At 37.8% G+C, this 16,334-nt stretch overlaps 1 protein-coding gene across 1 annotated transcript in view; it reads left to right on the top strand.

Annotated features, from left to right (window-relative positions):
* LOC144072701 (RNA-binding motif, single-stranded-interacting protein 3-like) overlaps positions 1-16,334 on the top strand; it is a 59,408-nt gene that overhangs the window by 7,925 nt on the left and 35,149 nt on the right. The window contains exons 2-3 of the mRNA XM_077597917.1: positions 9,411-9,583; positions 14,778-14,836. Of these exons, the coding sequence (XP_077454043.1) occupies positions 9,411-9,583; positions 14,778-14,836 (232 nt within the window). The remainder of the gene's footprint in view (positions 1-9,410; positions 9,584-14,777; positions 14,837-16,334) is intronic.

Below are 16,334 nucleotides of genomic sequence, written 5' to 3'. Positions count from 1 at the left end.
TAACAATGATGGAGAAGTGAGTGTGTGTAGAGCATGCATGCAAACTACCTTTGTGGTTTCCAATGCTGTGTTAGCTGAAGTGTAAATAGGGAGCAGAGGTAGACATGGGATAAAAAGCCTCGTTAAGATGGCACTCACTACTGATGCGTTCTGCCTGGAGTTTGGACTTTCTGTGCTCTGGGTGTATGTTAATATGGATTTGTCAGTAATGGTGTGATGTTGGCAATATTGGGATTAAGCTGTTGAAAACAGGTTTTGGTCCAGGCACTGCATACCCTACAAGAGTGACATCAATGCACCCAACTACTCTATATATTGTCCTGATGCAATGTGTAAAACATAATGTTTCCAAAGTGGAGAAGAGGAATGTCCCCACTGAGTGTTCTCTACCTGTTGTAACACCTCCCTAATCCGTTTGGTGCTATGAACATCTCTCTTTTGTTACTCTAGAGAATTTTTAAGATTAGATGCACAATTAATTTCACTGCCATGTCAGCTTACTTATTAATCTTATTCATTTTCTTGTTTCTCTTATTATGAGTATACAGCACACTTGATGAGTGGTTAGCACTTCTCCTCCACAGTTCTGAGATCAAGGGTTCAATTCCAGGCTTCCTTCCTGTGTGGACTTTGGATGTTCTCCCTGTGCCTGTGTGGGTTTCAGCATGTACTTTGGTTTCCTCCCACATTCCAAAAACATGCATAGTAGACTGATTGAACACTCAAAATTGTCCCAAATCAAAAATAACACATTTTACTATTTACATACTTGATAAGGTGAAAATAAGGCTGTAATTGACCAGATACTTTTTTTCATCATATTCACAAATGTGAATCCGGCACATGCAATGTCTATTACACTTTGGTTGGAGGCAGATCTACATAGACCCTGAAGTCAAAAGTAAGCGTATTGGGGGAAAAAAGAGGCGCATGGTGACAGCGGCCTATGACACAGATAAGGCAGTGGAGGGGAAAAAGGGGGGTCAAGTGAACATATGAAGCGCTTATGAGACAAGTGATTTGTTGGATTTTATTGTTTCCTTGCATTAGGAGCCGTTTCTCAGCTATAACTGTAAATCTCTTTTAACCCACTCTTACGTTATCAAAACTTTAATCAACCTGAGAGCATATAATATATACCACTCACACACAGTGCTACCTCTACTTACAAAATTACTTCATGCCAGAAGTGTTTTCATAACTGGTATTTTTTTTGTAAATAGTGTTGCATTTCACATGTAAATACTCTAATAATTCTACACCAACTGTAACATTTACAATGAGAATTTCTGACAATATATAATTAATACATTCAGATAAACAGAATCTTTTAATGTCCCAATCAGAGTCAATGACGTGACATACCCTTGGGTGTTCAGCTATTAATTTTACATCATTGACTTACAGAGTATTTTAATGGCTTCTGTTTAGTTGCTCTTTACTTTCTTTACTTGTCTTCATTCAATGACTGCTTCTGCCCTTTCTCCTTTTTTATTTTTTAGAACGGGTAATCTCTCATGTAGTAATGTGCCGTGACATTTCATGCAACAATAGGATTTGTTAGATGGAGTGTATTCTCATGGTGCACAGATCTTGGTGACCTGGCCTATTCTGGACAGTTAGGAGTAACAATTGCACAGGTTGTAGTTTCATACTGGCAATATTTATTCTCAAATTAAAAAAAATGCAGTATTGAAGATTCAGTTTTGGTAGTTAATGATAATTAACATAACTGTCGACTGTCAAACAACTTAAATTAAAGAAGAAAAAGTGTTATATCTAATTTGTTACTTTAAATTGGCAAGGGTTCTGCGACAGGTAGATTAATTATTTTCTGAGTAGTTTTCCATGTGCAGCCCAACAATCATCATTGTGCTAATTGTGTGGTACATATTTCAATCATACAATATGATGTAGTCCACCTAATGGTCCAGTGTTTTTTTCGCCTGACTTTGGTGTGGACAGCCTAGGATCCATTTCCATACTGGAAGTGTGATTGTGAGCGCAAAAGATTGTCTCTTTGCGCTTTACACCTGACAGGCGATCAATCTAGTCACTCTAGTGTGTAGTAAACCCTCCAAAGGAAGTTTTGTTTATTCTCATTGTGGTTGTTTATATTGTTCTGTTTATTCGTAGAATCGGCAAAGAGGAAGATACAACAGAGAGTAAAATAGAAAACATGAAAGAATATTCAGTTAATGCTACGCAAAGTAAGTCGCATTGCTTTCTCGATATGACTATTCTTACCCTGGTGGCAGCCTTTAGGGAGAGGATACTGGTGGATAAGAAGAGGGAAGATAGGACTATGTTGGAGTAAGATGAGTGTGCGAACATTGTTGGTAATGTGTTGTGGTGAACCTAGCATGGGACAAATCATCTGTGAGTATTAGTAATGATGCTATTTGATCGTTAATTCTGGCACAAACAATTTCATATATCGGTATGTCTCTTGCGGCACCTATTCATGCGTGTACCCACTCTATCTTAAGGGTGTGTTAATCAAACTCTGGGAGCCGTCAGACAGGTCTGGGACCTCCCCCGCCAACTCGGGGGGCAGGAGCCAAAATGGCCGGTGGAACACAATCAGCGCTCCAAGACTCATGGTACTATATATACTTGAGTGACGGCTTGCCAGATAACCATTTGACTAATCATAAAAGAAAATGTACGTATTTAATGGGCCATATCAGTTTCCTTGAAGGAATTGTGGCGTACGAGAGAGATATATGATGCAGATAACAGCTGAGAAACTGGAGGCATTGGTGTTTATCTCACAATTGGGCTGATGTATGAGGATATGAGGTGGGGGTGGTAAATGTGCTCATCAGCTTCATACTCAGATATAAGAGGAACTTCCATTAACTGGATGGGTGTGCAAGGAAAAAAAGACCATGAAACACTTTACGATGGCATTTATGCTATTAACATTTTATATGCTCTCAAAAGAAGAAACAGAAACATTTATGAGAGTCTAAGTATATTGGAAGGGGAATATAATATGCTTTGATTGTCATATTACGGATTGCTTGCTCCGGTTTGGAAATGCTTAGAAAGAAAAAAGCAATTGTGTAGTTGATGTACTTTGAAATGCTGAGTTTCTTTGGTCACTCTACCATAAACTGTATCTCTTTTTAAAAAAATGAGCCACTTCAGAAGTTCTGTCAATGTGTCTCATCTTCTTGGATCTTCCCAGGGGGACCACAGCCGATCATACTGTAGGCATGGCATGATCAAATTGTGTCATTGTCCCATTTGGACTTTAATCTCTGTCAGATGATCGAGTTTGGAGTGAACAATCAATTTTCTGTTTCGTTGATACAGTTCATTGCTTTAAATCATAGATTGAATCTCTTTTCAAATCATGCTGAAAGCCATTGATGCAGCATCCACACACAAATTTATTTAGCTAAAGAATAACCAAAATAAGATGAGTTTTGTCTTTGCTACAAAGTATAACAATGCCTGACATTGTTTGGATAGTTGATTGAAAGGATCCTGTCTCACTGCTACATTCTAACGCGTTGAGCTCTAGTGCTAAAGGAATCCCAGAGGTATGCAAATGTTTTGGATTAAGCCGCAGCCCCAATTAAAGCCTCAGAATGTATTTTTAAAGGATAGATTTGACAACGGCAAAAGGAAGCTCTCTGGTGCCCTTGTGGCCCACCACTGTGGTTTCATCCTTTCCTGTCATCCTCACACACCTTTCACTACATTTCAAACCTTATTTTGCAGTGTCCTTTTTATCCAGGTTTCTGTTTTTATCCTCTGCTTCTCCACTTTTGCTTTTGTGTTCATCACTCCTTGGCAAACCTCTTCAAGCTATATGGGGTGTTTGTAAAACCTTCCGATTTTTTTTTCTTTCCACCATATAGTACTGTACATAGTTATTAAAAAAAGGCTGGTTACGTATGTTGAGTGTTGTAAAATTAAACTTTATCCTCAAATGGCCAAGCGAAAAGTAAAGCAAATTTAGTGATGTGTATTTGAGAAAGATTTAATTCCCCTTTCTCTATTTTCAAGCAGCGCCTTATTCCACCTTGCAGCTGTTAACTGAAATATTTCTTCTCTTAAATGTTTTTGTGCAATACTGTGGTATATTTCTGCCTCCCGGATAAAGTCAAGCTTATTTGTTGTTCTGAGCAGCTGCACTCTCCTTTTTCACAAGCGTGCACAATAGCAAAAGCGTGTTAGTCCGTAATGGATACTTTTAACCTTTTCCAGGTAATTTGATGAGGCTTTTAAATCAATGCAAGTGCACACCATGTCTGGGTTATGATTGTGGAATCCACTGACAGATGTTGCAATTTCAGCCTTTTTTTTTGTTTCGGGGACAACGAATGTCTTTTAAATGGTATGAATGCTTCAATACTGGATTATAAATTTAAAGATATGAATTGTAATTTGATATCGATTCATTGTTAGGACGGAGTGAGGTTCACATCATAATGATTTGAAATCTGGAAGTAGTTCATACTTTCTATTTGCAGCCAGGAAAAATGCTGCATTTCTTTTTGGTTGTCATCATTATCGGTATAACAGCCTTATCAGTATACTAAATTAATACACCTCCCAAGCATACAAAGAGTTGTGTCAGAGGAAATGTCATGTCTTTAGTACAAAAACAAATGCGAGTTTGGATACCTTCCCAAATCTAGCAAACCCCTTTATCCACACAATGTTCTGTTGAATAATTCAATTTTTGACCTGACTTGTTCTTCTTCTATGTTAGCATGCCATATTTTGACTTTTCTATCTATAATCCAGGATCATCTGATCATAGATCAGAAATTTAGGCATTTTGGATTACAGAGTGCTGATCTCTGCCTTGCTTCTTCAATTTCTCCTTGTTCTTGTTTTTCCTTCTCCTAAATATTTCCTCTCAGAATTTTCAAAAGAATTGAATTAGGCCAGACAGCAAAGCGAGCAAGGGAATGAGAGCGATAGAGACAAAGAGAGACAGAGAGAGTTTTTGCAGCATTCCCGCAATATGCACATCTGCACATCTGCACAGCAATTTAGTGCGTTAGCTGATCTTAGTTGCTTCCAGTTAGTATGTAAACTTTCACATCTGTTTGCATGACCAAAGCTTTAGTCAATCAACCCTTTGAGGGTTTAGACAAATAGGTTGTTCCAATGATATAGAAAGTTACATGTTCTTATATACTTTCCTTTTACATATTTTGTATGAGTGTAGGAGACCCAAAACACATCCACCTGTATAGAGGCATGAATAATAGTTATTGTATATTAAATGTTTCATTATTGCCCTTTCAAGTCAAATCCAACAGAGAAATATGTGAAAGTATGACATACCAATCTTGTCAAGTTGTTGTAACCGTGGAGAAACATTATTTTTTATGCACACACATTATATAGTCTCCATTATTTCACCATACGCTATATAATCGTTCTGTCTCCTTACACACTCTTATATTCAGATGGTAATTTGGCTGTGCGAAAGGCCTGGCAAAGGATTGTTCTGCCTCATTCAACAAAATGCGTTAGAAAGTCAAATCTGTATTTAAAAAAAAAACTAACTGCATTGAATTTTACAGCACTCTGTTGTGGAGGCTGCAGTTGTCTGTCAGCCCCTGTTCATATGCTAATAAGGCAGTGCTTGATTGTTTCCTCATATTTTAATCTCCTGCGCGAAGTTGGAGGAAAGAAGGGCAGCCAATAAGAGGAATGCAAGCATGAGGAAGAGATGAGACGAGAGGGGAAGAGATAATGGACCAGGAAAGGCACACGATAACAGCAGTTACAGGGTGGTTGGGGGAGGAACAACGAAGAGAAGTTTAACTCTAAAGGAAAGGCAGCTTGTTTGACAAGAACAATGAAGCCTTGAAGTAAATGGAAGTCCAGTGGCCATTATAGTATATGGAAATAGCAGAAACGGATGAAGAGGGATGGAAAAGCTGCTGGATGATGAGCTGTAGATGGTTAAGAATATATAGTAGCTCCAAGAAACATTTGTTTAAGAAAAGTTATTGTAGACCAGCCTGCAAGAGTTAACCGCTTATATATTGAGGAACAATGAAAATCTCTGCCTACTATACAGTACATACCCAGGACTACATACCTACAAACCACAAATGAGCACATAAAGGTATTCTGAAATGAAGAAATGTAACCATATATCCAGCCACTGTTTGCTGTTGGACATTGATACCTTAACACATCCATTTGGGGCATTTATTCATTAATTTCTTTTGGTTTCCACTTATCCTCACAAGGGTCGTGAGGGTGCTGGAGTTTATCCCAGCCAACTATGGACGGTAATTGAGGGGTTTTCATGCTCACACTCATCTCTACAAACAATTTAGAGTGTTCAATCAGCCTACTATCCCATGCAGGAAGGTCATAACCCATCGGGGATAGAACCCTTGACCTCAGAAATATGAGGCAAACATGCTAACTACTCAATTGCCATTCCACCCATTGGCAATTAGACAATATCATTTTCTTTTAACATTTATGCATGTGATGATTAGCATCCCCCAGAGAGGATTTTTTTTGCAGATGCAGATTTCCAGAGAAATGCTTCTTTTCATAGGTTAGACACAACCCATGACAAAGTCTGTGCGTTTTATTTAGCAGAAAGAGAGGATTGTTCTTCAGCATATACTGTCTATACATCAGGATCCATTAAAACCTGCTGCTACTGTGATTACACAGTGAGAATGTACAAGAGGAACTATTCTGGACCCCAGATTTTTTCCTCAGCTTTTCAGAGAGGATCAGAAGAGGCTGGAACAGCCAAAATAAAACATGTCGCCTTTCTTTCCTCATAGGTGACATACTCTTCTCTTGATCCTTTCTCACTTGGCTTCCTCCATTTGCTTTTCTTTACTTTTCACCCGAAGTTCACCTCTCTCTGGGATGATGCCATTTCCCTTTCTACTCTTCATATCACGAAACTTCCAAGCTGTTCCCTTCAAAACTTTCAGCTTTCCTCTACTGTGACCACTTAAAGATAGTACTGAATAAAAACAACGGTAGGTCATTGTGTAGCTGTATTTGTTCACGTTTCTTTGGCAAAGTGCATTTTTCATGCCAAAACAGTTTCCAACAGAGTTGTATACTTCTTATTTAGATCCATTTTTATGTCAATATTACAATAGCAGGGGGTTATATCTAATTATAGGAGAATCTTTATTACATTCATTGCTGTTGATATTTTTACCATTATTGCACATTGGTGGCTTTTATTTTTAATAATGCAGTTATGCTCAGCAGGTAGTCAAACTGCACATTCTCAACACTGCACATCAATTTTGCAGTTGTGTTGCTTTCAGTTTCAACCAGGCATGAAATCTCGTAAAACCTGGTGACGCTTTGTTTGCTTTGTGTGACAGTTTCTGTCGCTGCCTCAAAGCCGGTACTCCCACTGTGAGAGCTGCTCCAATGTAGTAAGTGTCAATAATACCAGCTGAGAGGCAGCCTCCAGTCTGCACGTTCCCACTGCCGAATAATCCTTTGCAGGAAAAGACACTGATAGAGAGAGGAGGCAGAGAGTGAAGTTTTCGTGTCAGGCTTTTCATAAAGTGAAGCGATAGAGGTGAAAAGAGCGAAGGAATTGAGCAACGAAGAACAACAAAATGGGAGTTGAATTTGACATTGGGTCAAAGCAGGAGTATAGTATAGAAAGAGTATGAATCAACATTCCAAAGGGTTTCTCTATTACAGTTTCTGACACATTCACAGCTCAATATTGGCCAAACTCTGACAGCTGAACAAATTGGCTGAAAGCGGTTCGGCAGACATGGGTTTAATGTGGTTTTGAGAGCAAACAAAAGAAATGTTTTGGGCTTTGCACGCACTGATCTGGTGTTCCTTTCATCTCTCCAATGCTTAGATTCATGAAATAAATTATACCACTTTTTTTTTCAAGTTAATTGAGCCATTACACCCTAGTTGATAAATCTCCAGCAGCTCCTTAGTGTAATATTGCTGATTAAGATTTTCAGCTCATTAAGACAACAATTTCTTCAGGATATTATAATTTTCTAATTGGTACGTGTGAACAGAACATGTGAGAGACGGTGTATTTGGTGGGTTGGTGGCAGTAACATTTGCGGCACAACTTCATTGCGAAGTAAAAGACAGCTGGATGTATGCTTTGTATCACCACTGATGGCGCGTTCATATGTTGCTGGGGTGGGCGAGAAATCAAGGGTTCTTTGTTGATCATTACCTGATCCTCTTTTTCGGCACGCCTAAAAAATCCTAGCGGGTGAGCAGACAAATGTTATTTTGCTACAACTTCAAGATGCAGCACTCTGCACATTTTCAAACATATTTCATGAGGTGGACATGATTTGATGTTGCCATGGGTCTGATTATTAACACGATGTGGACCTTCAGCAAATAAATGACAAACAACCCACATTATGTAGTTTGGGTAGTTTGGGTTGCATTTATCTTCTATAACTGCAGACCTTCCACAGTGTAGAAGAGACATGACAGAATATAAACAACCTTACACATACACCTTGTTCACATATTATCAGCTGCCTTTCTGTCTCACTTGTTATTATGGCAAATAGTGGATATAGCTGTTGTTCATCTCAATGGTTGCAGGTTCTTGATTTAGTTGCATTCAGCTCCCATTAATGAAACCGATGGTGACGTCTTTTAGAGACTGTGTGGATGTTTGACTCCAAACATCAAGACAGCAGAGAGAATGTTGTTATTGCTGTTGCTGTGTGAGCCATCAAGCTTGTTTACTTCCTCCTACTTGTCTGCCAAAGACAGCTGGCAGGAAGAGGTGGGTGTGCACTCTGAACCCGTAAACTCCAAGAATTCATTAATCCTTGCACTGCCAGAAATGTACAAACTATAAAGTTGGGCGAAAACAAAAAAGACTACAAGGCCCTGGTTTTGTGTAGACAATGGGATGACATTTTCAACCACAAATTCAGCTGGCCACCGATTCAGGGTGTCCCCCGCCTCTGGCCCAAAGACAGCTGGAATTGGCTCCAGCCGCCCCCACAACCCTAATGAGGATTAAGCGGTTCATAAAATGAGATGAGAGATTTGACATTCAATACATTTTGGCTTAAACTGGACAATACTATCAATAAAAAAAAATTCCAAAACTACTGTTAAAGAGTTGTTTTTTTTCCCTAATTTTCCGTATTTTTTCCCTGCTGGTTTTAATCAGCAACTTTTTCTTTTAATATTATAACTCATTTATTACTGTGGTAACATTTAACAGTTTTGCCTGTATATATCCACCAGAAATGTAATTACTGACAGGGTATATATGTTGATATTTTCAAATATATATATATATATATATATATATATATATATATATATATATATATATATACATACATATACATATATATTATTGGTATATGTTATATATGAGCATAGTTTAATTTTTGTTGTTTCTGTATTTATAGCAGTCATATGCTCCTCCCCCTCCGTCTATGGCACCGCCCTGCCCCAGCACTACAGGAGGAGAAGGTGGAGGTCAGGGAGGAGGGATAGCGGAACAGCTCAGTAAGACCAACCTATACATCAGAGGCCTACCACCAGCCACCACTGATCAAGATCTCATCAAACTGTGCCAACCGTGAGTTCTATTCTAAGTCTGACACTACTGTCTCTTTGAACATGACCAATACAGCAAGCCTTGTTCTAGCACAGCTATTTGCAATTAGTGTTTCCGTGAATTCAATGGAATGCTCTAATGACCATCACCTGTGTACGATTGACCTCAATGCCTCCCCTCTGTGCTTCCTATAAGGAAATAACAAGACCCAGTTCGGTCTAACCCATCCGTTAGCCTTTGCACTGATTCCTCCACACAGAAACAGAAACACAGCAGTATATCATCCATCAGTTGCTTTGCTATAACCTGTTAAATTAAACTGGAAATGTAACTGTGTGCCTCATTTAAACTAGCGTATACAACATAACAGTATGAATGGAGTAGCATAAGATTAGACGTTAATTAGGGTAGGGTAGAGTAGGGTTGGTAAGAGTACAGTGCACTTCATTAATCCCACATCAGGGAGTCTATAGGAGGATTACATGATATTTAAGCAAAGCATACTAAATAAAATCCACAAATGGTAACATCTATTGGTTTTCTATCTTCGTCCTCTTCGAGGTCATGAGAACCAACAAAAACAACAAACCCTGATTTATGATCAACTGTGCTACCCCAAAATAGGATTTCTCTATGAAAAAATAAATACATAAATACAGACGAATAATAATGGAAACCTGTATGGATATTGAATACTGAAGTTTTTTCTTGATAGATATCTATTTGATAGTTTGGAGTCTGCTGTGCTTCAACATTATCATATGCATTCTATCTAAATGGATTCTCTATTGTAATGAAGGCATATGTTGATGAAGAACATGTCAATTCTAAATGAATTATCCATTGTTTTTCATTAGTATAAAAAAACAAGGCCGCACACACATGCAATCTGCCTCCCAGAAAGTCCGGTGGGATAAATTCCAACCCATCTGCAACACTGAACAGGATAATCTGTAATAAGTGAAAGGTTAAAGACATCAAAGCCTGACAGTGTTAATGTTAAACATTTTTGACATTATAGATGTGAAACTACAAAACTTGATGGCTATATATATTGCTTTAAATACTGTTTTGCCATTATAAATATTATATATTCTCTACCTATGTCTATAACACTATTGCATGACTTGCAAATGGTGAGGTTTCAGTTTTATTTATTACTCCTTATGCACTTAAACTAAAAGTTTAAACTACCTCCTAGGAAATGTTCATTTATTATAAAATTTAAATAGAATACCGCAAAGACAGGAAGAGTCCAGAAACACACACATACACACACTGCAAGCATAATTTGCCCTTCTGCAGCTCAAGACTGCAATTTTTCAGTTTAGCCCTTGAGGCTTTTTGGAGAAACAGAGTGAGAAATGGGTGGCCAATAAAAGTTTCATTAGAGCCTCAGCCACCGTGCCAAGTGGCCAGTAACATTTCACAAAGGTCACTGTGGGAGGCGCCTGATGCATGCTTTTGGGTCACCGCCTGGCCTTGGCTCTCTTTACGCCTATCGGAAATACTTTGAGTGTTTATTTCCTGCCACTCATGGCAATGACGTGTATTGGTGAACGTATGCGTGTGTACTACACAAACACAGTCAACAAACCCAGACCAAAAAAGCTTTAACCCTGACACTTACGCACTCAGATCCTCCATACCTGGCCATAATTTTAATTTAAAAAACATGGCAGTCTCCTGTTTCCATACTAACACAGACATATACTAGTCAACCTTTTTTTAGGAATCGATTTGTTTTGTTTCGTGCTTTGTGCCAGCAATAATACATTATTCCACTCCCCTGTCTGCCTTCACATTATACCATCTTTTTCATCCCCTCTTTACATGACACTGTCTTACCTCCCTCCCAATTGTACCATCTGTCTTTGTGTGAGTTCTAAAAGTGTCACTGAAAAGTGCCGTTGTCAGCTGACATTTCCAATCGGTCCCCTCCTTCGCCCTAACTGTGGGCACACTTTTAATGTCTGGGGACAGAGCATAATGTGAGCAGAATGTAAATCTAAAACCAGGGGCAATATTATCAGTCTATCATAAATGCACTATAAAGATTTGTACACCAAACTATTTCCTCTTTATGTTATATTGTCTGTTTTTGATTTACAATTCTTTCTATAAAGCAGATGCATTCGTGTTTGAGAAGTGGAAAATTCAGAACTGATATATGAATCTTTAAAGTAAATTATGTGCTAATTATGTTTTAAGAACATAATTCTATTCATATCTATCATGAAATTAGATTGGAAAATAGCATGTTTTGTCCTTTTATTTATACTTGTGGAATCGTGTTTACATGACAAACGTGTGACTCAACATTACCAATGAATTTAAAGCCATGATTCTTGACACATATGACTTTAAACAACAGTGCATAATTTATTCAGCTGTTTCCTAAAACATTTCATAAAGAGAGGAACGCTCCAATACTCTAGCGTTGGATGTTTATTTTGCTTGACATCAATTATTATTCAATTAACATTCTTCCACTCTTTTTTTTTTATCTAATGTGGTTTTGGTACATGAGAAAGTAATGAATGACCCTGGCCCTCTTGGTTCTTGTCATTCTGATAAAATTTAAATAAAAATGCAATCTATCTTTGTTGTCCGGTCAAGGTTAGGTTGAAAATATTTCCACTTGCTTACTGAAATCAAATAACTCTAGTTTTGACTTGGATACATAATTAGTGTCTCTGACACTTTGTTCTGCACTTTTGTAGTCCACATCCGCAACCCCCTACTGGCATACACCATATTAATATTCTTTTCGCCCACCATCTTACAGTAACAGATAATTTGTGCTTTCTTAAATCGAATAATAGGAATGAAGGAAACCCTACAATACATACAAAACATACAGCATTATATTTTATGCGGCAAGAATGTTGTCAAAGGTCTTGCTCCTCGTACCTTGCTTCATGTCTTATTTCCTCCTAACTCTGAAAGCCTACCAACAGAGGAAAGGTGCAGTTGTCTGGGGATAACAGAAACACCATAACATATGCTGTGTGCGTTTTCCACATTGGAAAGCGAGACAACTGTGAATATTGTTTCAAGGATCACAATGTGTCAAGCCAGGTATCTGCTTTTCGCTTTTCTCCTCTTCCATTTTTCACTCACACACGCAAGTTACGCACACATCAACATCGTTTCAGAGTGTTTTTACATTCTTGGCACTGCAAAAAACAACATGGAAAAACACCGGTCCATTAGATCTTTGCATGCATTTCAATCACCCCGCAAATATATACACACAATCACACCATTTCGAGAAAACACCCACATGTATTCTAACATGTCTTGCCTCACTTAGCTACACATGCATTATAGGAGTTTACACATACATACGTAGTGTTTGTATTTCATGGAGGCCGAAGTAAACAAAGATTTGGGCATTGCCAGATGGCATGTGTAAAGTGCGTGATTACTGCTTTAGTGATTTTCATCTGTGATGACGTGTGCGTGTGTGTAAATGTGTGGGCGCTTTATTCTGCCTTTTATTTTCAATCCTTGCATTCATTGGTTTTCACCTCAAACCACAAGCCAAATATGTTCTTCACTAGACGGCACAACTTCAGTCAAAACTACCCTGACAAGCATCGTTTTAGTCTGCCAGAGACCGTAGACTTGTTAATACTCTCAAATGTCTTTTTTTTATACATCCAAAATCTTCTATCCCAATAGAGTTTGATATGAGGCTGTCAGGCGAGAAAGTCTGTGTTCTCTGACAGAGACGCTCCTGCTTGTGACAGCTAAATGAGCTCCTATTTATTAAACACCCCATACTATCTCCCTATTGCTTCCTCCTTGCCGTCAATATTTCATTTTATCTTGTGACTGACTTTTCCCTCTCCCCACCCATTACACATTTCCCTGACTTCCTTCATTTTTTTTCCTCTGTTACCTCACGCACTGACGTGTCTAATTCCTCCATGCTTTGTTCCCTCTTCACTATGATGGTTGTAATGGTATTTAACCAATCACTGCCATTATATTCTTCTGTAGGGTACTCATTTGTATGTGTTCCTATTGTATTAAGTTGTGACAATTACTAGAGATAACTGTTAAAGGCCATCTTTTTGTACTATTAATTATTGATTGAGTTTGTGACTATAGTTATGCTGTATGGTGCTGGGATATGGGAACAAACGTCAGATGATTGTCAGGTCTATAATTTACTGTAAAAAGAATAACTCAAACCTGATTCACATACTTATCTTTTTGTTACATTCCAAATGATGTGACACCAATAATTCAGATTTATAAGTCAACCATTTAATGAAAATGCAAAAAAATAATATCAGGTATTTGCAATCAAAAAAATATTGTGCATTATGTCATAACAAGCTATTTTAAAATAATTTTTAACTTAAAAAAAAAAGAAGTTTTTGTACTACCACCATATGCGATATTACCGGTCAACCCTTACAGGTAAGTCAAATAAAGGGTGTTGAAAAGTGGGGCTATACAGCAAGGAATTATTCTACTGATACCAAGCTGCACAGTCTCACTGTTAGATGAAAAAGTGAATTTTCATAGCTTGCCTGCCTTTTCCTCTGCTTTAGTCTCAGGAAAACTAAAAGACAGACAGAGCTGATAAGATATATTATTAACTTCTTTCAGAGCACACCAAGCAGGCGAATGGGAGTGGTAGGAGGGTTAATGAAGAGAATATAACAAAGGAAAAGGTAGCGTTGCCAAGACTTACAATAAGACAAAATATATGGTTTATGTATGCCAATCACAGCGGGTAGTTTGTTGATACTGGTGACTTTTCGTGCCTAACCCTTGTACAGCTGGACCCTTGCAAATACTATATTCACAAATAGAAATCATAATGAGTTGATGAGGTTATGAATCTCATAAATTGTGTACTGCTGGTCGATTTAAAGTGCAGTTAATACTAAGTTAAAAAGCAAGAGAGCGCAGTATAAGCTATCTGTAATAGAGTATCCATTTTGTGAATTGCAATTTTAGAAAATAAGAGATTACTGTACACAATTTTAGTTAATGGGAAGATGAAGATTAAACAAACTAACCTTAGTTCAAAGTTAAAAAAAAATCAGAGGAGAGAAATATTTCTGCTTCAGCTTTCTTAGGATTCTGCATTTTGGCATTATATATTGCTCTAAATCTACATTCAAGATTTTTTTAATGAGCAGGGTCTAACTGTTTTCAGAGCTCACAAGAACCTTTTCTTGTTGTTTTGCAGATATGGGAAAATTGTTTCTACAAAGGCAATTCTGGACAAGAACACCAATCAGTGCAAAGGTGAGTCAGTAACTAGTGTGTGTCTTGTCTGACGATGAATGTTAATTCTCAATAAAAGTAATAATGTACAAATTCACACTTTAACTAAAGTCACACTACTTGAGTTGTACTCTAGTCACCAATTTTATTACTTGTGCCTTGTTGTTGGACAAATGCTATTTTGCGACTTGTTGCTGAGACATACCTGCGGGAGGTGTTTTTTTAGGTATGTAATTGATACATGCGGACAGAAGAAATATGTATATATTTATACTTTATTTTCTGCAGAAAATCAAGCAGCTACAGCATTCCCTTTCCTTAATACATTTTTCTTTACCTTAAAAATGTTGAATTGATGTATTATCTAATTGTTAAACAGTTTTTGAGTTACAATGAAATGTAGTAAAATGGTGTAAGTGTTGGGTTGCTTGTAAATGCATTTATTTGGGACAAGATTAGTGCTCAGCGTGACTAAGGGAGTACAAATTGGTACATAGGCCTCTAATGGGAAGGAGTGATGGACAGGAAGCTGCACAAGGAAGACGGAGTGACTGGGTAAAAATAGCTTGCGGCTGACAGAAAAGGAAGGGTACCCTTTCAAATTGATGAGTTAGCAGACATGCCTTTTATTCGGGTAAGATTTGACTGAGTCAAAAGAGTAATAGAATAAGACAGATCAGATCAGTCTGTTGTTTTGGCATTGTTGTCATGTTAAAGCAGAGTTCTCAACTTGTGAAAATAGTTTGGAACGAGGCTGTGTGTGTTGGTGTTTGTGTTCGTTTACACACAGTATTTCATCAGGGTAAAAATAAATTTAAATAAATAAATGTTCAAAGATTAAAACGTATTTATTTAATAAATAATATATCAATTCAATATAATAATATATAAATACAATACAAATCAAGGTGTTTATTGAATAAATGTAGCATTAAAAATGTAATACATAACAAATCCTTTTTTAATTAAAAATATTTTATTTATTAAACTTAAATATTAACAATGTACTCCCCGGGCATGCATGCATTTTCTCCGGGTACTCCGGTTTGCTCCCTCATTCCGTAAACATGCAGGGTAGGCTGGTTGAACACTCTAAATTGGCCCTAGGTATGAGTGTGAGCGTGAATGGTTGTCGGTCTCCTTGGGCCGTGCAATTGGCTGGCCACTGATTCAGGGTGTCCCCTGCCTGGTGCTCCAGCACCCCCCGCAAATCCTGTGAAGATTAAGCGGTTCAGAAAATAAACGAATGAAAATATTAACACCCTGTATTATACTACAGTGATTCATTTTCCATAACGCTTATCCTCACAAGGTTCCCAGCCAACTGTAAATTTGTAGCCAGCCAATTGCAGTGCACAATGAAATGAACAATCCACGGGGGCATGGGTGAGCTTTTGTCAAAGGATACGAATGCTGCTGTCCTAAAGTGGTATAATATGGAGTTTCTCAGTTGCGACAGTATTTGTGTGTGTGGGGTGATAGGGTGGCAGGTCTTGCTGTGAAAGCAGATCGCTAACTT

This window comes from Stigmatopora argus, chromosome 4 (assembly GCF_051989625.1).
Source record: "Stigmatopora argus isolate UIUO_Sarg chromosome 4, RoL_Sarg_1.0, whole genome shotgun sequence".
In the NCBI taxonomy this organism is placed as follows: Eukaryota; Metazoa; Chordata; class Actinopteri; order Syngnathiformes; family Syngnathidae; genus Stigmatopora; species Stigmatopora argus.
Note: the sequence above shows the minus strand (reverse complement) of the source record. Positions and strands in the feature narration are given on the sequence as shown.